General features: G+C 54.9%; 2 protein-coding genes across 11 annotated transcripts in view; one reads left to right on the forward strand and one right to left on the reverse strand.

Annotated features, from left to right (window-relative positions):
- ERCC2 (ERCC excision repair 2, TFIIH core complex helicase subunit) lies at positions 1-19,296 on the forward strand (the record flags this gene model as incomplete). Of its 2 annotated transcripts, XM_082438622.1 has the most annotated exons (23): positions 1-121; positions 446-545; positions 1,541-1,618; positions 1,701-1,763; positions 1,924-2,037; positions 7,772-7,888; positions 7,977-8,093; positions 8,449-8,572; positions 8,669-8,765; positions 8,851-8,984; positions 9,069-9,237; positions 11,451-11,569; positions 13,740-13,809; positions 13,900-13,969; positions 14,061-14,162; positions 15,338-15,401; positions 15,923-16,044; positions 17,463-17,555; positions 17,655-17,727; positions 17,950-18,020; positions 18,125-18,268; positions 18,398-18,541; positions 18,968-19,197. In XM_082438622.1, the coding sequence occupies exons 1-23, from the start codon at positions 117-119 to the stop codon at positions 19,058-19,060; spliced, it is 2,283 nt and encodes a 760-aa protein (XP_082294748.1). In that variant the 5' UTR covers positions 1-116. The 2 variants fall into 2 exon arrangements, with proteins under 2 accessions (XP_082294748.1, XP_082294747.1); XM_082438621.1 differs by lacking the exon at positions 1-121 and having other exon boundaries at positions 225-545; positions 18,928-19,296.
- Positions 19,193-20,702, reverse strand: part of KLC3 (kinesin light chain 3) — an 18,286-nt gene continuing 16,776 nt past the window's right edge. For 6 of the 9 annotated variants that reach the window (XM_082438744.1, XM_082438741.1, XM_082438742.1 and 3 more), the window contains exons 9-10: positions 20,203-20,408; positions 19,449-20,111 (exon numbers count right to left, since the gene is read on the reverse strand). In XM_082438744.1, coding sequence (XP_082294870.1) covers positions 19,808-20,111; positions 20,203-20,408 — 510 coding nt within the window. In that variant the 3' untranslated portion in view covers positions 19,449-19,807. The other 3 variants (XM_082438746.1, XM_082438745.1, XR_014256960.1) reach the window with 2 other exon arrangements.

Consider the following 20,702-nt stretch of genomic DNA (forward strand, 5'->3'; position numbering starts at 1 on the left):
CCAATAGAGTCGTGACGAAGGTGGAGCAGCACCTCGAGGACGCCCTGCGGATCCTGCCTCTACTGAATATTCATGAGGGAGGCGGGCCGACGCCGCTTCAAGCCGCGACCTGCGCCATGAAGTGAGAGGGGGGCCTGGGTTCGCGGCTCGCGAGCGGGCGTGGGGGGTCTGGAAGATGCAGGGGCCAGTGGGCAGGCCTCGGGTCCCGGCGGGGCGAGGGGAGGCTGAAGGGGAGGGGTAGGGATAGCCGCGGGGACCCACGGGGCGGTAACGGGGATGGTCAGAGACGAGATGCCGAAGGGACCCGGAGACTTCTGGAGAACTGGGGAATATCCGGGGGGGAGGCAGCGGGCCGGTAACCCCTCTCGGTTCGACGGCAGGGGAGTGTGGAGTCTGGAGAGGGGCTGAGGGGACGGGGGACTGACCCGGCAGCTCCCGCCGCCAGGCTCAACGTGGACGGGCTGCTGGTCTACTTCCCATACGACTACATCTACCCGGAGCAGTTCTCCTACATGCTGGAGCTCAAACGCACGCTGGATGCCAAGGTGGGTGGGCGGGCCCCCCTGCTGCCCATCTGACAGCGGGGGCTGCCGCACGTGCGTCTAAGACTGAGATTGCAGGACGTCTGGAGTTTAGAAATCTGAGGTCCTTGGGAAGCCAGCGCTGCCAAACTTCCTGTTATCTCAAATAATAATAGTTAATAATAGCAGCAGCTGACACTTGTCAAAGGCTAAGCTGCTCAGTGGTTGGCTTAGGAATATAGAGACTTTGGAATCGACTACCCACAGCTGTGTGTCCTCGGGTAAATCACTTAATCTCCCAGTTCCACAGTTTTCACCTTTGTAAAATGGGCATAGTAGTAGTACCTACCTCAGCTTAATATGAGGGCAGTAGGGGTTAATTCACTAAGTAAGGCAGAGGTTCTCAACTGGGGACCATTTTGACCCCCAGAGGACATTCGGCAACGTCTGGAGACATTCCTCATTGTCACTACTAGTGGAGTGGTGGTGCTACTGGCATCTAGTACGTAGAGACCACAGATGTTGCTAAATATCATACAGTGCACAGGACAGCCCCCTCACAAATATTATCCGGCCGCAAAATGTCAAGAGAGTCGAGGTTGAGAAACCCTGATGTAAGACACTTCGTAATAGTTCCAGGCACAGAGTAAGTGCTGTGGAGGTGCTTGCCAAATTAAAACAAAAAAGGCTCACTACATATCAGACACTGTACTAAATGTTTAACCCCCAGTTTCTCACTAATCCTCATAGTCATGCTATGAAGAAGAGCTTTTTAGGCCCATTTTTAGAGATGAGGATCCTGAGGCCCCAGAGAGGTTGAGAGGTCTTGCCTAAGACCACTCAACAAAAGTGGCAGAAGTGGGGTTCAAATCCACTGCCCCTAGGGCCCAGACTCTTAACTGCTGTGTTGTCCTGCTATTCCAAGATGGTGGCATTTCGGGGCGGGGGTGGTTTCCCAGAGTTTGTGTCTCTGAAGTTCTGAGAGCCTGTGTCTTGTCCCTCCTGCCCGGATCACTCAGGGTCATGGAGTCCTGGAGATGCCCTCAGGCACGGGAAAGACAGTGTCCCTGTTGGCCCTGATCATGGCGTACCAGCGGGTAAGTGACCCCCTGGGCCCGTGGAGGGGGAAGAGGGAGGAGGCTGGACAGGGGCCGAGGCTGAACCCATTGTCGTCGGCAGGCGTATCCACTGGAGGTGACTAAACTCATCTACTGCTCGAGGACTGTGCCTGAGATTGAGAAGGTGAGCCTGGGACCAGTCCCAGTGCCCCTCACCGTCCCCTAACCCAGCAGTCCCCCTGGCGGTTGCCGTCATAGCTTTGGGGGCCTGTGGGAAGCTGGGGAAGGGGCTGGGGCTTTCAGTGAGGCCAAGTCCCCCCCCACCCCCTTATCAACTGGAACAGGTGATTGAAGAGCTTCGAAAGTTACTCAACTTCTATGAGAAACAGGAGGGCGAGAAGCTGTCGTTTTTGGGGCTGGCTCTGAGCTCCCGAAAGAACCTGTGCATTCATCCCGAGGTGAGTGCCCATTCCTCCCCTCACCCTAAGCCTCAGGGTGGAGGAAACTCTTCCATCCAACCAGGAGTCCTAGATCCCCACCCAGACCAGACATCTCAGGGAGATGTGCAGGTGCCATGCACAGAATTCTCTTCTCACTCATCCAGTGCCGACTCATCGTTCATGGCCCAGGCACACCTCCTCTGGGGAGCCTTCCCACTTTCCCCAGCCTGAGAGAAGTTAAAAAGGCAGCTCCTGGAGGCTGGCAGGCCTGGTTTCCTGATTCTGAAATGTACTAGCTATATACTCTTGCATAGGTGGTTTCGGCTCTCTGGGCCTCAGTCCTCCTTTCTGTAAAATGGGGATAATTAATCACCTGCTTCATACAGTTGTTGATAAGATTGGGCAAGGGGGTGGGGTTGGGCGAAATGGGTGAAGGGGTCAAAAAGTACAGACTTCTAGTTATAAGATAAATAAGTTACATAACGTACAGTTGACCCTTCGTATCTGTGGATGCAGAACCTGCAGATAGGGAGGGCCAACTGTGCTACGCCACTTTATATAAGGGACTTGAGCATCTGTTAATTTTGGTATCCACGGGGCGGACCTGGAACCAATTCCCCCTTGGATATTGAGGGACAGCTGTACAGCATGGTGACTGTAAGTCATATACTGTATTGTATATTTGAAAGTTTCTAAAAGAGTAGATCTTAAAAGTTCTCATCATAAGAAAAAAAATTGTAACTTTGTATGGTGATGGATGTTAACTAGACTTATGGTGGTAGTCGTTTCCCTACATATACAAGTATCGAATCATGTTGTTTACCTGAAACTGATCTATAATGTCATATATCAATTATATTTCAATAATAAAAAAAAGATTGGGCAAGATAATGCACGTATAGCCCTTCACATGTATGAAGAGCTAAAAGAATGTTAGGAGTTATGGGGAATTCCCTGGCGGTCCAGTGGTTAGGATTCTGCACTTCCACTGAAGGGGACACGGGTTCGATCCCTGGTCAGGGAACTAAGATCCCACAAGCCACACGGCACAGCCAAAAAAAAAAAAAATTAGAAATTAGAGTGCTATTAATAAATATTAATATATGAGACATAGAAAAATAGTTGTTATCATTAAGTTACAAAACCATTGGGGTCACTGAGCTCCAGGCACGGTTTTAAGTGCTTTAGTATGGTAATCCTTTAGTGTGGTATAATACATTCCAAGAATGTATTTTTTATTTATATATATATATATATATATATATATGTGTGTGTGTGTATGTGTGTGTATGGGTATATATATATATATATATTTATTTATTTATTTATTTTTTGGTTACATAATTTATTTGTGCCAGATCTTGGTTGTGGCATGTGGGTTCCTTACTTGTGGCTCACCAGCTCTTTAGTTGTGGCATGTGGGCTCCCCAGTTGTGGCTCGTGGGCTCCTTAGTTGTGGCATGTGAACTCTCAGCTGCGGCATGCATGTGGGATCCAGTTCCCTGACCTGGGATCGAATCCGGGCCCCCTGCATTGGGAGTGTGGAGTCTTAACCACTGCGCCACCAGGGAAGTCCTGGAATATACATTATGTAATGCTATTTGTAAGAATGTATGAGAAATAATACAGATGGTGGATGATGGCTGAAGAGCAGTGGCACCCCAGCACTGTGTTTAAACCCGTGGATGGGAATCTTTCCCATTCTTGGTGATGCTGTAGTGCAAAAATATCCCTGCCTCTTTCCTTTTGGACAGCCGACTTTGTGCCATCCTGCTGTTGCTATGTGGAATTAAGGGACATAACTCTATTCAGCCTTTGTTACCTGATAGCAAGGAGGATTGGGGTATATGAAAGCTTCCACAGACTCTGGAGCAAAATTTCAAGATGCTTCCTTTTAAACAAAAGTTTAAATTATGACTTTAAGTTTAGAGGCATAAATGAAGAGGAACCATGTAGTAAATGGATGTATGCGTGTGCCCAGAACACGCTCAGGTGGTGGTTCTGTCCCCCTTAGGAAAGTGAGAAATTGAGAATTAATTAACTGGATTAGATTTTCTGGAAATGTGATACGTGTATAAGTAGTATTCTGCTGTATGTCAGGATGGTATCTTAGTTGTCTCCAGAGATATATAGTGACCTGGATAATGCTAAAGATTGTGACAGATAATTCCATCTTGGTTTTGTCGCTCCACATGCCTGCTGCCTTGGAAGGATTTAAAAGCATAGCTGTAGTTTTCATTTGGATTGAATTTAGTTCTTCAAAATAGATTTGCCATTGGGTCTCTGCTTCAATCCTAGATAAAGTTTTCATAGTTTTAAAATACTTTTCTGTGGGAGCATATATGACACTTAACATTGTATACCTTGTACAATGTATTTTTTCTTAATAAATTTATTTATTATTTATTTTTGGCTGAGTTGGGTCTTTGTTGCTGGACGCAGGCTTTCTCTAGTTGCGGCGAGTGGGAGCTACTCTTCGTTGCAGTGCACCGGCTTCTCATTGCAGTGGCTTCCCTTGTTGTGGAGCATGGACTCTAGGCGCGCGGGCTTCAGTAGTTGTGGCTCATGGGCTCTAGAGCGCAGGCTCAGTAGTTGTGGCTCACGGGCTTAGTTGCTCTGTGGCATGTGGGATCTTCCCGGACCAGGGCTCGAACCTGTGTCCCCTGCATTGACAGGCGGATTCTTAACCACTGTGCCACCAGGGAAGCCCAATGTATTTGTTTTTTTATGTGATTTGTTTTTGGTATTTATTATTTATTTATTTGTTTGTTTATTTTTGGCTGCGCCGGGTCTTAGTTGCAGCACGTGGGATCTTTGTTGCGGCATGTGGGATCTTTAGTCGCGGCATGTGGGATCTTTGTTGCGGCATGTGGGATCTTTAGTCGCGGCATGCCAACTTCTTAGTTGAGGCATGCGAACTCTTAGTTGTAGCATGAGGACTTACTAGTTGTGGCGTGTGGAATCTTAGTTGTGGCGTGTGGGCTTCTTAGTTGAGGTATGTGGACTCTTAGTCGGGGCTTGCCGGCTCCTTAGTTGTGGCATGCAAACTCTTAGTGTGGCATGCGGGATCTTGTTCCCGGACCCGGATTAGAACCCCGGGCTCCCTGCATTGGGAGCACGGAGTCTTACCCACTGGACCACCAGGGAAGTCCCATATGATGTATTTGTATTACCTAATTAAAAAAAAATAAAATGTAAAGGCATTTAAGAAAGAGAAAGAAGTAGTATAAGCCTTGGCAACTAGGGACTTCCCTGGTGGTCCAGTGGTTGAGACTTCGCCTTCCAATGCAGGGGTACGGGTTCGATCCCTGGTCGGGGGGCTAAGATCCCACATGCCTGGCAGACAAAAAACCAAAAAACATAAAAGAGAAGCAATATTGTAACAAATTCAGTAAAGACTTTAAAGAAAAAAAAAAAAAGCCTTGGCAACTGATGGAAAGGGAGAGGGAGGGGTCAGCAGCCTCAGAGCCTTCCCTTTGGTGAGGGAAAGGTTTTGTTCTGAGGAGAGGGAGCCCTGGGCTGTGACGGTGCCACCAATGGAGCCTCAGAGGGTTCGGAGCAGGGCAAACGTAAGGCAGGTTCTCAAACTGCGATCACAGCCTCCTCTGATTCTTGGACCTTGCCAAAGTTCTGGCTGTTTTAGCATTTTAAAGGATATAGCAGGACTTCCCTGGCGGTCCAGTGGTTAAGACTCCGTGCTTCCAATGCAGGGGGTGCAGGTCGATCCCTAGTTGGAGAATTAAGATCCCACATGCCGTGCGGCACGGCCACAAAAAAAAGATAAAGCAGTTATCCTTCATCTACATGCTAAAGAATCTTCAAGCCTTAATATTTTTTTTTCACACACACACAGTGTATTTTATTTTTACAAGAGATAAATAGACTGACACGAAGCATTGTACATGGATGACCACAACAAAAGCAACAATGATTGCAATTACCAAACCTGAAACACACTCATACTATGTCATAATATTGACCTTCAGTCCAGTAATCCTCCACTGTAACAGCTCCTTTACTTTGCAGTGAAAATTGATTTGTATATTCTTTGCCTCTGAGTCCTTGTGGGATTTTTTTTTTTTTTAATTCAGACAGAAAGTCACAAAAATTATACTCATCCTCATCAGTTCACTCAGTCCCATGTAATTAAATTTTTTTTTTCATCTTGATCTTTTGTTAGCACTTTTTTGAGTTCATCAGTTTTTCATTAGAGTTCTGAAAATGCTTATTCATTCAGTTCAGCAGTACAGTCAGTTACCAGAAACCTGTACTTGTCAGAGTCTTTTCCATGAATTTCTTGAAGATGAAACCCTTTAATAGGAACATATTTGCAAAAGCATCAGAGTACACCCAGAACTGTCTGTAAATGAGAAAAGACTTAAAAATGACCACAGTTAAAGATTTGATGAAAGTTCATAATAATGCAGTTGACAAGAAAATTAATTATTTCTGAGATATACATTTTAAAGTAATAACTAGGATTATTACTTATAACATTATACCAGAACATATAAGATTTTTAGAAATTTCATGTAATGTCTGAAACATTTATATTAACATATTTCCATACATATTTCCATACAAATACAAATATAAGATTTTTAGAAATTTCATGTAATGTCTGAAACATTTATATTAACATATTTCCATACAAATAACCCAATGAAAGTTTAGTATTAGTTGTTTTGTTTGTTTGTTTGTTTATACTGCAGGTTCTTATTAGGCATCAATTTTATACACATCAGTGTATACATGTCAATCCCAATCGCCCAATTCAGCACACCACCATCCCCACCCCACCGCAGTTTTCCCCCCTTGGTGTCCATATGTCCATTCTCTACATCTGTGTCTCAACTTCTGCCCTGCAAACCGGCTCATCTGTACCATTTTTCTAGGTTCCACATACATGCATTAATATACGATATTTGTTTTTCTCTTTCTGACTTACTTCACTCTGTATGACAGTCTCTAGATCCATCCACTTCTCCACAAATGACTCAATTTCGTTCCTTTTTATGGCTGAGTAATATTCCATTGTATATATGTACCACAACTTCTTTATCCATTCGTCTGTTGATGGGCATTTAGGTTGCTTCCATGACCTGGCTGTTGTAAATAGTGCTGCAATGAACATTTGGGTGCATGTGTCTTTTTGAATTACGGTTTTCTCTGGGTATATGCTCAGTAGTGGGATTGCTGGGTCATATGGTAATTCTATTTTTAGTTTTTTAAGGAACCTCCATATTGTTCTCCATAGTGGCTGTATCAATTTACATTCCCACCAACAGTGCAAGAGGGTTCCCTTTTCTCCACACCCTCTCCAGCATTTGTTGTTTGTAGATTTTCTGATGATGCCCATTCTAACAGGAGTGAGGTGATACCTCATTGTAGTTTTGATTTGCATTTCTCTAATAATTAGCGATGTTGAGCATCTTTTCATGTGCTTCGTGGCCTCATATTTTGAAAAATTGAGATGTAATTGGCATTATATGGGGGTTAACATTTTAAAAAGAATAAGAGCCTAACAACTGTACCACTCTTGCATCCCTGCAGTAAGTTCTCAGGTGTCTTAACTGTATAATAACAAAGCAGATTGAGGTTCAAGTTTTCCACAAATGCCCGAGTCTCACCCCGATTGGAACAGGATGGCCTCCTATCCCACCTAGCCGTTAGGTGTTGTTGAGCCCCGGATTCGAGGAGTGGTTGGGCCTCTCAGCCTGTCTCGGTGCTAAGATGCTCCCTGGCCCCTCAGGTGACGCCCCTGCGCTTTGGGAAGGACGTCGACGGAAAATGCCACAGCCTCACGGCCTCCTACGTAAGGGCACAGTACCAGCGGGACCCCAGCCTGCCCCACTGCCGCTTCTACGAGGTGCCTGCGGGGCAGCGGTGAGAGAGGGAGGGCGGGACTGCTAGCAACGGCCAACCTCCCTGACCCTCAGGTACCCTCTCACCCATAGGAATTTGACGTCCATGGGCGCCAGGTGCCCCTCCCCGCTGGCATCTACAACCTGGACGACCTGAAGGCCGTGGGGCAGCGCCAGGGCTGGTGCCCATACTTCCTTGCCCGATACTCAGTGAGGAGGCCAGCAGGAGTTGGGCAGAGGGGCGTGTGTGAGGGTTACAGGCTGCCTGCCCATCTGTCTGTCTGCCTGCCTGCCTAGATCTCCCTACTGGTCTGTGCCTGTATCTGTTTGTCAGTCTCTATCCGTTTGCTTATATGTATTTGTGCCTTGCCTGCGTCTGTCTTGCCTCGCCTCTGCCTGCCCGTCTGTGTCTGTCTGTCCATCTGCCTGTGTCTCTTGCCTCGCCTCACCTCTGTGGGCCTGCGGGGCAGTGATGTGGCATCGTGCTGTGGACGTGCTGTGGCAGGCCCCCAGGGCTGGTTGCTGGCAGATGGCCCCGGGTGACCCTGCCCGCCTCGGCCCCCAGATCCTGCATGCCAACGTGGTGGTCTACAGCTACCACTACCTCCTGGACCCCAAGATTGCCGACCTGGTGTCCAAGGAGCTGGCCCGCAAGGCCGTCGTCGTCTTCGACGAGGCCCACAACATTGGTGAGGAGGGGGCCAGGGCAGGGATGCGATGCCAGCCCCTCAGGCGGCCGCTCCGTCCACCTGCCTGAGCCCAGCCCGCTGCCCACTCTCCTCCAGACAATGTCTGCATCGACTCCATGAGTGTCAACCTCACCCGCCGGACCCTGGATCGGTGCCAGGGCAACCTGGAGACCCTGCAGAAGACGGTGCTCAGGTGGGGATGCTGCGGCCGGTAGGCCCTGGCGCCTGACCTGCCCCGCAAGTGTCCCCAGCTCTGCCCACACCCGGTCTCCCCGCAGGATCAAGGAGACGGACGAGCAGCGTCTGCGGGACGAGTACCGGCGCCTGGTGGAGGGGCTGCGGGAGGCCAGCACCGCCCGGGAGACCGACGCCCACCTGGCCAACCCTGTGCTGCCCGACGAGGTGCTGCAGGGTGAGCCGCCGCCCGCCCCCGCGCCCCCCCCACCCCTGCCGCTTGGACCCCCAGCGGCGCCTGGCTGAGCCCCTCTTCCCGCAGAGGCGGTGCCAGGCTCCATCCGCACGGCCGAGCACTTCCTGGGCTTCCTGCGGCGGCTGCTGGAGTACGTCAAGTGGCGGCTGCGCGTGCAGCACGTGGTGCAGGAGAGCCCACCCGCCTTCCTGAGCGGCCTGGCCCAGCGCGTGTGCATCCAGCGCAAGCCCCTCAGGTGCGGCCCCCAAGGCTGGGTGGGCGGGTCCCTGCGAGGGGCGGAGGGGGGGTGAGGCCAGCCCTGGGCACTCACTGAGCCTTTTCCTCCCAGCCTGTGGCCTGGGGTCACCGTGTCACCAGTATCAGGAGTAAGGGAAGGGGGTGGGGTGCGTGTGTACACTCGTGGGTCAGAGCGGGCAGGTCCGCGAGCTGGTCCTGGGACCCTGGTGGGACAGGGGCCTGGCAGGCGACACATGGCTCCATCAGAGAATTTACCTGAGGAGAGTTGGATGGAGGGGCTGTGTACAGGGGGCGGGCAGGGGGGAGGAGCTGACAGGTGGGGAGGCCCCTGGGCCCTTGCTAGAGGTCAGAGGTATTCCCGCCCCAGGCCATAGGGGAAGGGGAGGGAGCGGCCCTGGAGAGGGGCTCCTGATGAGGCTCAGTGGAGTGGGAGCTGGGAGAAAATGGGACCCTCCGCCCAGACCCCTGTCTCCTCCCATCAGTGCCTCTCATTGTCCCCCCGCGACCCCTGCCCCCAGCCTGTGGGCCGGAGCAGCCCCTCAGTGCGATCTGGGGGGCAGGGTCAGTCTCCCCGTCACAGGACAGGCAATGAATGGACCTGGGAGTGGAGATGGAGTTTCCTGTGCTTTTCCTTTGCTGTTTTGCATAAGTCATTGGTTTTCTCTGAACCTCAGTTTCTTCCTTTGTGGAGGAGTGGGGGCTACTCTTTGTTGCGGTGCGCGGGCTTCTCATTGCAGTGGCTTCTCTTGTTGCGGAGCACGGGCTCTAGGCCCATGGGCTTCAGTAGTTGTGGCTCACGGGCTCAGTAGTTGTGGCTTGTGGGCTCTAGAGCGCAGGCTCAGTAGTTGTGGCGCACGGGCTTAGTTGCTCCGCAGCATATGGGATCTTCCTGGCCCAGGGCTTGAACCCGTGTCCCCTGCATTGGCAGGCAGATTCTTAACCACTGCACCACCAGGGAGGTCCCTCCGGTGGTGGTTAAATGACAGAGCAGTGACGCCAGGAACCTACCCGGTCTAGAGCACTGATGATGAGCTAAGTGCTTTACTGTCCACATCCCATGGAATCTCAGTACAGTGTCCTCCTTCCCTCGCGGTCCAGTGCAGTGGTTAAGACTCTGCCCTTCCACTGCAGGGGGCACAGGTTTGATCCCTGGTTGGGGAACTAAGATCCCACAGGCCACGCGGCCAAAAAAAAAAAAAAACTGTCAATACAGTGTCCTTGCCTTGTGCTGCAGATGAGGACGCTGTGTCCCGCGGAGGAGAAGCCATTGCCCAGGGCCACACAGCACTGCATATGGCAATTGTGACTCGAAGCCCGGCCTGTAGGGCTCCAAAGCTCCTGGCTGCTCTGCCTCTGAGGGGGTGGGGAGCCCTCGGTGTGGCTTCAACTTTCTCCCCCAGCTGAGAGGCTTGTGAGGACAGAGGGGATCTTAGTTAGCCACATGGTACACGTTCTGAGTGCCTGCACTGTGCTGGGGACACAGTGATGACTGAGACAGCCCTGGCCCTGCCCTCCTGGGGCTCACAGTTCAGTTGGGGAGACAGACCCGTCCCAGATAGGGCCAACCCAGGGCTGGGACGGGGGAGTCCTGGGGGCTGAGGGAACACAGAGGGGGAGCACCTGACCGAGCCTGGGGGTAGAGAAGACAGACTTGAAGGAAGGAGGCTTAGGAGGCTGGTTTTCAACGTGACCGCCTGCCTGGCTCCAAAGCCAGGTTCTGCTGCTCCGCCGCCCGTCCCCGAGGGGTGGGAGCCTCCAGCTGGGTGGCCTTGCGTGTACGGCTCTGTGAGGGGGTGTCAGGTTGTCCTCTGTGAGCGTGTGGGACTCTGACGCTGTGAGTGTCACCGAGGGTGGCGAGTGTGACTGAGATGTTGCGAGAGGTTCTGGGCGTGAGGGTATGACGGTGTGGTCGTGCGGTCGTGCGGGATTCGCGTTGTGACCGTGGGATGCTGGGTCGCCCCTTTTGACCGAGAACCTGCGTGTGAGAGTGTGACCTCACGTGACATGACCGCGCGACTCTGTGGGCTGTGGCCCCGTGGGACATGCAGTTGTACAAGGTGGGGACACAGAGGTGACTGACACAGACCCAGGCCCTGCCCTCACGGAACTGCCAGGCGGCTGGGGAGACGGTGCGTGACCACGTCCTCTGAGGGCGAGGAGGGGACTCTGGGGCCCGCTGCCTTCCCTCAGCCCATCCTGCCACCCCGCCAGGTTCTGCGCCGAGCGCCTGCGCTCCCTCCTGCACACCTTGGAGATTGCGGACCTCGCTGACTTCTCCCCTCTCACCCTCCTGGCTAACTTCGCCACGCTCGTCAGCACCTACGCCAAGGGTGAGCTCACCTCTCCCTGCCTCTGCCGGCTCCCGGCAGTTGGAATCGGGATCTGGCAGAGCCTAGAGGGTTGCCCCTGGGACTTGGACAGGCGGGACCTCGTAGGGTTGGGCTCGGGAGTTTGGGCTTTAGTTTGAGGGCAGCGGGGAGCCACGAAGAGCTCTCGAGTGAGCGAGCCTTGCGCTCAGATTTGCGTGTTCAAAGGTTCCCTCTGGCTGCAGAGTGGAGAAGTATGGGGGTGGGCAGCGGCAGGAGATGAGGCCGGAGAAGTTCTGTGGGGTCTGCTCACGCTGGGGGTGGGGTAAGGGGTTGGTCATGCTGCTCCCAGTGGCACTGGGGAGCCATGGCAGGTTCTGGGCAAGGGAGAGGCAGGGTCAGATTTGTGCTCTAGAATGATTCTTCTGGCAGAGGCTGGGCCAGTGCGGGAGGAGAGAAAAGGAGGGGCTGGAGAGAGATGTGGAGCTAAAGAGGCCGGGACTTGGTGCCTGGCCGTGCGGGGCCTGGGGGAGAGGAGTCGAGGAGGATGGTCAGATTTCCAGCCTGCCGGGGAGAGGGGAGCATTCCCTCCGCTTCCTCAGCTTTAAGCTGGCCAAGGGCTCAGTCTGATCCCCGGGGATTACTCCTCTATCCAGGAAACTAGGTCAGGCCTGCCTGATGTCCTGCGGCCTGGTGTGGCCTTGGCAGGAGGATAGAGAGTCCGTCTCCCCCACCCCAGGGCCGATCAGCAGCAAGTCTCACTGGAAGCTTCCTTCTGCGTCCATCCCTCCGTCCACCCCGTCTTGCCTCTCGGTCTTTCTCCTCTGTTCCCCACTTCGCCGTCTCCCAGCACCTGACATTCTTTACTTGGAACGTCCTTCCCCACCTTCCTCAGCCCCCAGCTGTCTCCCCCTCATCCTTCAGTTCTCGGCTCGGGAGAAATGCCGCCGCCTCCTCCAGGAAGCCACTTCTGGCTCCCAGGCTGGCCCCTCCTCTAGGCTCCCCTGTCCCAGCCTTGCCCACTCAGAGTGGTCGCTCTGTGGGGACAGGTCCGTGTCCCCATCACTGGACTGTGAGTCCTGAGAGGGCAGGACCAGGGCTGTCTCAGTCACTGCTGCATTCCCAGCACAAGACTAGGCACAGAGGACTTGATTTTTTCAAAAATTTTTACTAAGTGAAAATGAATACGTGGATTCATTCATTCATTTATTGGTTCAACAAATGGGCCAGGCCCAGCACTGGGGAAGTGGCAGGAACCAAGAAGGACCTCATTCCTGACCTCTCAGAACTTATGTTCTAGCTGGGAAGACAGGGAGCCTAGATGCAGACACAGGTAAGGAAGATGATTCCAGAAAGTGATAGTTTTCATGAGAAACAAACATGTCACCATGTTGGAGAACATCTACATGGCCAGCGTGGCTTTTCTGAGGAGCTGACATTTGAGCTGAGTTCCGAATGACCAAACGGAGCCAGCTGCCTTGGGAAGCTTTCCAGGCAGTGGGGCAAGTGCAAAGGCCCCGGGGTGGAATGAACCTGGTGGTTTTGAAAGTGAGGCAGGAGGCCTGTGAGCAAGGAGGAAAGGGGGTCATCGTGGCAGGATCCCACAGACAATTCTGGACCCTGGGAGGAGTGTGGGGGGCTTCTGAGCAGGGGAGAGTTGTGAACTGACTCAGGATTTCACAGAGTCCCTCTGGCTGCTGTGAAGGGAGCGGGGGGTGGGGGCGGGGAGCCCAGTGAGGAGGCGACTGCAGTGGTCCAGGTGGGAGGTGATGGCGGCTGGACTGGGCCGGGGTTGGGGGAAGTGGGCAGCTAGACTTTGGAGGCAGAGCTGACCAGCCTCCTGATGGCTTAGACAGGCAGGTGGTAGGAGAAGGTTCGAGACTTTGGCTTGAGTTGGTGGGTGGGCCCCTGCAGCCCCGGGAGAGTGAGGGGTGAGCCTTCGGTACTCTTGGCTCAGGGTCCTCTGAACGTTTGCACAGGTGTCGGCCCTGGGGAGAGGTGGGCAGGTTGGGGTATATTTTGGACTCAGATGCCTGGGTTTTAGGTTTGGGCTGCTGGTGGCTGGTCCCATTCACTGAGGAAGGTGAGGGGAGGAGGACTGGGGTGGAGGGAGAAAGTGGGGGGCAGGGGTAGGGGGTGGCCTAGTGGGCATGGTCATGACTGGCGCCCAGGGAATCTCACCGGCCCCCTGTAGGTTTCACCATCATCATTGAGCCCTTTGACGACAGGACCCCAACCATCGCCAACCCCATCCTGCACTTCAGGTGAGACCTGACCCCAGAGGGGGTGTGAATGGACCACAGGGGCCTGGGCCCCCCAGCCTGGCACTCACCACCCTTGTCCGCTCCTCACAGCTGCATGGACGCCTCGCTGGCCATCAAACCCGTGTTCGAGCGCTTCCAGTCCGTCATCATCACATCTGGGGTGAGGGCCCTTCTGGCCCCCAGCCCTCCACTGGGGGACTCCTGATTTCTGCCCAGTCCTGCTAAGATCCCTCCTGCTGTCCCTGGTACAGACGCTGTCCCCGCTGGACATCTACCCCAAGATCCTGGACTTCCACCCCGTCACCATGGCAACCTTCACCATGACATTGGCTCGGGTCTGCCTCTGCCCCATGGTGCGTGGGAGAGGGTGAGGTGATGGGGGAGGGGAGATGGGAATGAGGGCTGCCTTTCCTCCCTCCGCTCCCCGCCACTTCTCAGGCAGCTGAGGGATTCTGGATTCAGACAGACCTGGGCTTGAGTTCGACGCCCCAAGCCTTAGTTTTCTCATGTGTGAAATGGGAACACCCCCTCCGTGATCTCCCAGGGTGGTTGAGGGGACTGAGTGAGATAGCGGGTGTGAAAGGCTTTTGTGGCCCAGGGCCTGGTACTTGGTTAGCTTGGCTTTGCCCGGTTCATCGTCTGGCTGTGACCTTGCTAAGTGACCCTTCCACTCGGCCTTGGTCCCCTTCTTTGTAAAATGAACATCGTAACACGGGCCCTCAGTTCCATATCTGAAGTTCCTGGGCCAGATGTGGGTTTTTTTGTTTGTTTTTTGTTTTGCCGCGCCACGCGGCTTGTGGGCTCTTAGTTCCCTGATCGCGGATTGAACCCGGGCTCTCGGCAGTGAAAGCATGGAGTCCTAACTAATGGACCACCAGGGAATTCCCCAGATGTGTTTTAGAATTGAGAATTTTCCAGACTGGAAACACCGCCAGTGGGGTCTGGGCAAGTCCCTCCAGTGAGAGTCATATTTCAGCAAACGTTTCAAAGAGTCAGACTAAGGGAGATGTGTCAGGACTCGGAATAGGCTCGGGGCAGGTTTTGCTACTGTAGGAGTTCGTGCCAAACTTAAACATCTGGAGTTTCCAGAGCGTTTTTGCTTTTGGAATTGCCCTTCAGGGGTTGTGGACTGGTGCTGACCATGGGCCATGTACCGCCTCGTGCTTCTATGAGGTTGCTGGCGGCGTTGCACAGTGGCTGTCGAGCTGGGGGTGAGAGGCAACTTCCTGAACCGACTGGCGGGAGGCCGGTGCGGGCTAAGAGGGTACTTGCTGCTGAGACACGTGGGTAGACTTCGGTTCAGTTCCCTCTCTGATGTTTATTTGCCGTGTGACCTTGGGCGGGCGACACGCCTTCTGTGAGCCTTAGGTTACTCATCTGCGCCATGCAGATAACAGCGTAGCTGAGGGTTCATTCAATGACACTGTGTCTATAAAAAGCTTAGAAGAGCGCTAGCAGGCCACCTGCACTCACACGTTGGAGCGGTTGCTGCTGTTTCTCTTATCATGACCTCTCTTGCTCTCTCCAGATCATTGGCCGTGGCAACGACCAGGTGGCCATCAGCTCCAAATTTGAAACCCGGGAAGATATTGGTATGGTTCCCACAGGGGATGGTTTGTATGGGTCCCAGGAGGGGAGGTGGAGCAGTCAGCGTGGGCTGGGTCATGATGCAGTAACAAATACCCCCAAATCGAAGTGGCTTTAGGCAGAGGTACTTCTTGCCCACAGTACATGCCATCATGGGTTGGTGGGGGCCTGCCCCACGTCTCCTCATGCTGGGAACTTCCACCATTGGACACATCACTGTGGTGGTGAGCTGTGACAGGAGGGATCATGGTGAATTGTGAACTGGCTCGTAAAGGTTCTCACCTGGAAGTGACACGTGGCCCTTTCTGTATTCGGCCATGGCAAGTCACATGGCCACGCCTAGCTTCAGGGCTTTGGGGGTGCCATCCTCCCAAGGAAAAGCGGAATGTTTGAACAGTCCTACAGAGGCCTCAGTGGGGTTTTTAGGAACCCAAGTTCAAGACAAGCCATTAGACAGGAACGCTCTGATAGGGAGTGGGGAGGAGGAACCAAGCCGGGAGAGAGTCCAACCTCTGACCCCTCACAGCGGTGATCCGGAACTACGGAAACCTCCTGCTGGAGATGTCCGCTGTGGTGCCCGATGGCATCGTGGCCTTCTTTACCAGCTACCAGTACATGGAGAGCACCGTGGCCTCCTGGTACGAGCAGGTACGCCCAGCCACTCACTCCACAGAAGGCCCCTGTCTCAGCTCTTGGCTCTCTTCCCCTGTGTGTTGGCTTCGTTCCTCTTGTGTTTTAAATGGTGACATGTATCATAGGTGATAGGACAGCGTATAAAACACAGATGGACAGTTTAAAGAATAAATAGCGTTCACTCTTCTCCCAACATCCAGGTTAAGAACTAAGACATGAGCAGCCTCGCTGGGCCCCTTCCTCAGAGGCGTGGCCCTCAGGAGAGGTGACAACACCCCACCTTATGGGTTTTTGGGGTTACTTCATGACTGTCTCTCCAGCACACATGGCTTGGTTTGGAGACACTGGGTAGCAGGTGTGACTCTAGCTGGGTGCTGTGCCGCTAGAGGAAGGTTCTGGAGAATTAAGGCTGGATACAGGCTCGGGGCAAAGAACCTGCAGGAGCTCCTTCCGGGGAGCATGTGGGTGAGGTCATGGGGCAATGGGGCTCACCACAGCTGGGCACTGGCAACCCAACAGGATGTGGATGGGGGAAGGGCACCCTGTCCTTTCTGATTCTGAACGCACCACGGGCCCAGCTCTCGGGTAAGTTAGGGCAAGCGCTTTGGGCTGAGACGAGTGAACTTGTCTAATGTGAGCACCAGGCAATGTGTGGGAACCTCATTCACGCACAGCCAAGACCTTGGTCTTGTCCTCAGGCTCTTTCCACACAGTGGGAAAGGTGGCTGTCAGCCACCTGAGCACCACATCCTGTGTGCCTTTCGTGTCTTATTTAAGAAAACTTTGCCTACCCCAGGGTCACGAAGATGGTCTCCTGTGTGTCCGTCTAGACGCTTTGTAGTTTTAGCTTTCATAGCCAAGGGCTGTGAGGTACCTCAGATTTATCTTTGTGTATGATGTAAGGCAGGGGTCAAGATTCATTTTTTTCCCATATGGAAATCTAGTTGCTCCAGCCCCACTTACTGAAAAGAGCTCCCCGCACTGAGTGGCACAAGTGACCATCTGTGCAGGGGGGTGTGTGTGTGTGTGCGTTTCTGGACCCTCTGTTTTGTCTCACTGGTCCATCTGTGTATCTGTCCTTGATTAGTACCACACATCTATTTCAGTGTCAAATATGAAATCTCAAGGCAGCCTCTGATTGGCTCTGCCTGGCCTCTCCACCTATCACCTGCACCCCGATGGGCCATCTTGAGCTACATGCCTGTTCCATTTGCCCAAAGGATGAGGATTGGTTCCCTCCCCGGGTCACAGGGTTTTCCAAAGAAGTGACAGTACCACCACCCTCCCCAAGTCTCCAGTGGGCAAGCTGAGGCCTGGGGAGAGGGGTGGTCTGTTGCATGGGAATCTGGCAGAGTTGAGTTTAACCAGGACTCCCCTGTCCTTTAATCCTTCTGCCAACCCACAGCCTGACCTCCCTGCTGTCTTTCCCTAAGGGCATCCTCGAGAACATCCAGAGGAACAAGCTGCTCTTTATTGAGACCCAAGATGGGGCTGAGACCAGTGTGGCCCTGGAGAAGTACCAAGAGGTGGGTATTACCGGGGGAAGAGGAAAGTCCAGGGTGGAGAGGGGCCAGAGGAGGCAGCTCCGAGGTGACGCATCTCGTGTCCTGGCCTCCCCTCCCCAGGCCTGCGAGAACGGCCGTGGGGCCATCCTGCTCTCGGTGGCCCGAGGCAAAGTGTCTGAGGGAATTGACTTTGGTGAGTGGACTAGGCTCTCCCCTCCGCAAGCGCCTGCGTGGATATCTGGCCATTTCTGCTCCCCCAGGGGACCAGCGGCCCACAGCCTGGGCACGCACGGGGCCTCCCCTTCCTTCCATCCCTGGGTGCTCTGCAGGGCCCTTGGGGCGCAGCCACTCAAACAGCATGAGCTCCCGGGCCACGCGAGGTCAGCCCTCTCACTCCCCCTCCTCTGCCCCGCAGTTCACCACTATGGCCGGGCCGTCATCATGTTCGGGGTGCCCTATGTCTACACCCAGAGCCGCATTCTCAAGGTGAGCAGCGCCTGGGGGCGGTAGGACGTGAAGGCCTCTGTCGGGCCCTCTCCTTAGGACTTGTGTGAGGAAGGGACGTTGCCCCCCCATCTCCGCACCTGCAGGCGCGGCTGGAATACCTTCGGGACCAGTTCCAGATTCGAGAGAACGACTTTCTGACCTTCGATGCCATGCGCCACGCGGCCCAGTGTGTGGGTCGGGCCATCAGGGGCAAGACTGACTATGGCCTCATGGTCTTCGCCGACAAGGTGCGGGTTCTGGGGTCCCCGCCAACCAGGCTGTTCCCCCAGTCGTTTCCCAGATGGGGTGGGCCAGGCCGAGGGTGCCCGGGCTCCCCCTGCCAGGGTCCTGACATCCTCCCTCTCGCCCACTCACAGCGGTTTGCCCGGGCCGACAAGCGGGGGAAACTGCCCCGCTGGATCCAGGAGCACCTCACCGACGCCAACCTCAACCTGACCGTTGACGAGGGAGTCCAGGTCGCCAAGTACTTCCTGAGGCAGATGGCACAGCCATTCCACCGGGTGAGCCCACGGCGCCTAAGTTCCTCTTCCAGGAAGGGCCCTTGGCTTTCTCCCCGAGCCCCAAGCCCAGCCTGCCCCCGACAGAGAGGGGTTTGTGTGCACCCGCGTGCCAGGCCTGGGAGCTGGAACTGCGGGGAGAGTTGAGGGCTACAGATGGAGCGTGTGTCTCCAGTGGGAGCCCCGAGCAGGCTGTGGGCCTCTGGAAAGCCAGTCCTTCTCTAGCTTGGACACAGCTCTCTGGCTGCCGCCTCCCTCCCTCGGCCCATCTTCTGGTTACAGGGACGGGATGCCCTGGGTTATATGGGTGTTTTGAAATTCAAGCATCCTGTCCTGTAGCCCCCCGGGCGGGCCACCTGTCCCTACTGAGTCGTGGACCCCTGTGTTAGGAAGCGCAGCAGCTGACACCACCCCCCTGCCCCCCACCAGGAGGATCAGCTGGGCCTGTCCCTGCTCAGCCTGGAGCAGCTGGAGTCGGAGGAGACGCTGCGGAGGATAGAGCAGATCGCTCAGCAGCTGTAGCGGGGTGGGGGCGGTGCCGTAAAAGGAGTTGGCCGCGACTCCTGAGCCTTACCTGGCCCTGGGTCCCAGCAGCTTGGAGGGCACCTCCGGGGGAGGCGCTTAAAGGTCCCTGCAGGACACCTCAGGCAGACGTTCTGGCTGCCAAGTCTACAGCCTTTAATCACAGGAGGAGAGGACAGCGGGGAAGCCCAAGACACTGGGTGCCCCCGAGGGGTGGGAGCGAGTCAGGGAGATGAAAGGACTCCCGTCCCCTCCTCCCATCCCGCTCCCACTCCTCCTGAGAAGCCGCAGCCACGTGGTTCTGTCGCCTTCAGCGGGGGCCCAGGTCCTGGGTGCTGGCGCTGAGGGTCCGAGAGGCCTCGCTCAGGTGCCGGCTGGGGAACTGGGGACAGGCGCCGGGGTGGGTGAGGGGCAGGACACAGCTCTGCCGCAGCTGCCCCTAGGGCTCCTTCCCAGCAGCCTGGCTGCCAGCTTGTCTGTCCTGGTGGCCGTGTTGCTCGTCCTCCTGTCCCCACGTCCACCCTGACTCCATCCATCCGTTCCCCCGCCTCTACCCAAGTAAAAGCCATCCGTGCTCCCTGTCCTGGTGTCCACTCCACCGCCAGCCTGACCACTCCCACCCTTCCCTTGCCTCTGGGCCTGTCAGTGTGTCCCCTCACTCCACCCTCGACCCAGCTGTCCCCCTCACCTGGTTCCCAGCAGCCCTGGTACCATCCATGTTCAGCATGTTGAGTGACACAGCTCTCTTCATCCTACAGAGGAAAGTCGGGGGGTGGGGCACAAGTGAGCCCAGGAGTGTCTGGCTCCCACCCTGGGAGGGACCTCTCCAGCGCCAGGTTTGATTGTATGTGTGGCAGGGGAGGTGGGAGCCATGGAAGGTTCTTGAGCAGGGCAGGGAGAGGGGTGGGCTACAGATTCGGCCACCAACCTGACCCAACACTCACTCAGCTGCCCCCACCGCCCCCTCGCCTCGGAGCCGGGAGACCAGCTTCTCGCTTCCCCGCCGGATGGACTCTCGGAGCTTGGAGAATGAGCTGCTCCGACGAAGGGTCTGGGGAGGGCGCCAGGGACACGGGTCAGTCCCCCCCATTCCATCCAGTCCCCACCTCCACCCTGGGAGCTGAGGCAAAGCCTGTCCTCACCTGCTGTTCTGCGTCACCAGCTGGGCCTGTGTTGGGGGCTCCTGGGGAACAGATGGGGCCATTGTGGTGGGGATGCTGAGCCCCCTGGGGGAGAGGGGAGGGGCTGGGGGCTCACCAAGAGGGGCGGGCAGGGCCTCCCTGCTGAGGATTTCTTTGTACAGTTCCTCCGCCTGCTGGTACTTGTTCTGTTTCAGGTAGGCTGAGGCCTGCAGAGAGGGCATAGCCTGGGTGACCTTGCCTCAAATCTGGGAGCTTCCCAGGCCCCAGCACTGCACCCAGGCACATCCTTCCAGCCCCCGCAGGAAGAAGCCCAGGTTTACCCCACACTCCAGGCCTCGGCCGACAGCAGGGTGGGCTTGGAGCCCAACCCCACCACTTCCCATAGGGTAGGTGACTTCCTGACTCAGAGCAGGAACCTGTTCCCCACTCTACCTTGAGCCAGTGACACACCTCTCTGTACCTCAGTTTCCTCATCTGCAAAATGGGGCAACAGAAGCACC

Source organism: Balaenoptera physalus (genome assembly GCF_965194825.1).
Source record: "Balaenoptera physalus genome assembly, chromosome: 19".
Classification (NCBI taxonomy): domain Eukaryota; kingdom Metazoa; phylum Chordata; class Mammalia; order Artiodactyla; family Balaenopteridae; genus Balaenoptera; species Balaenoptera physalus.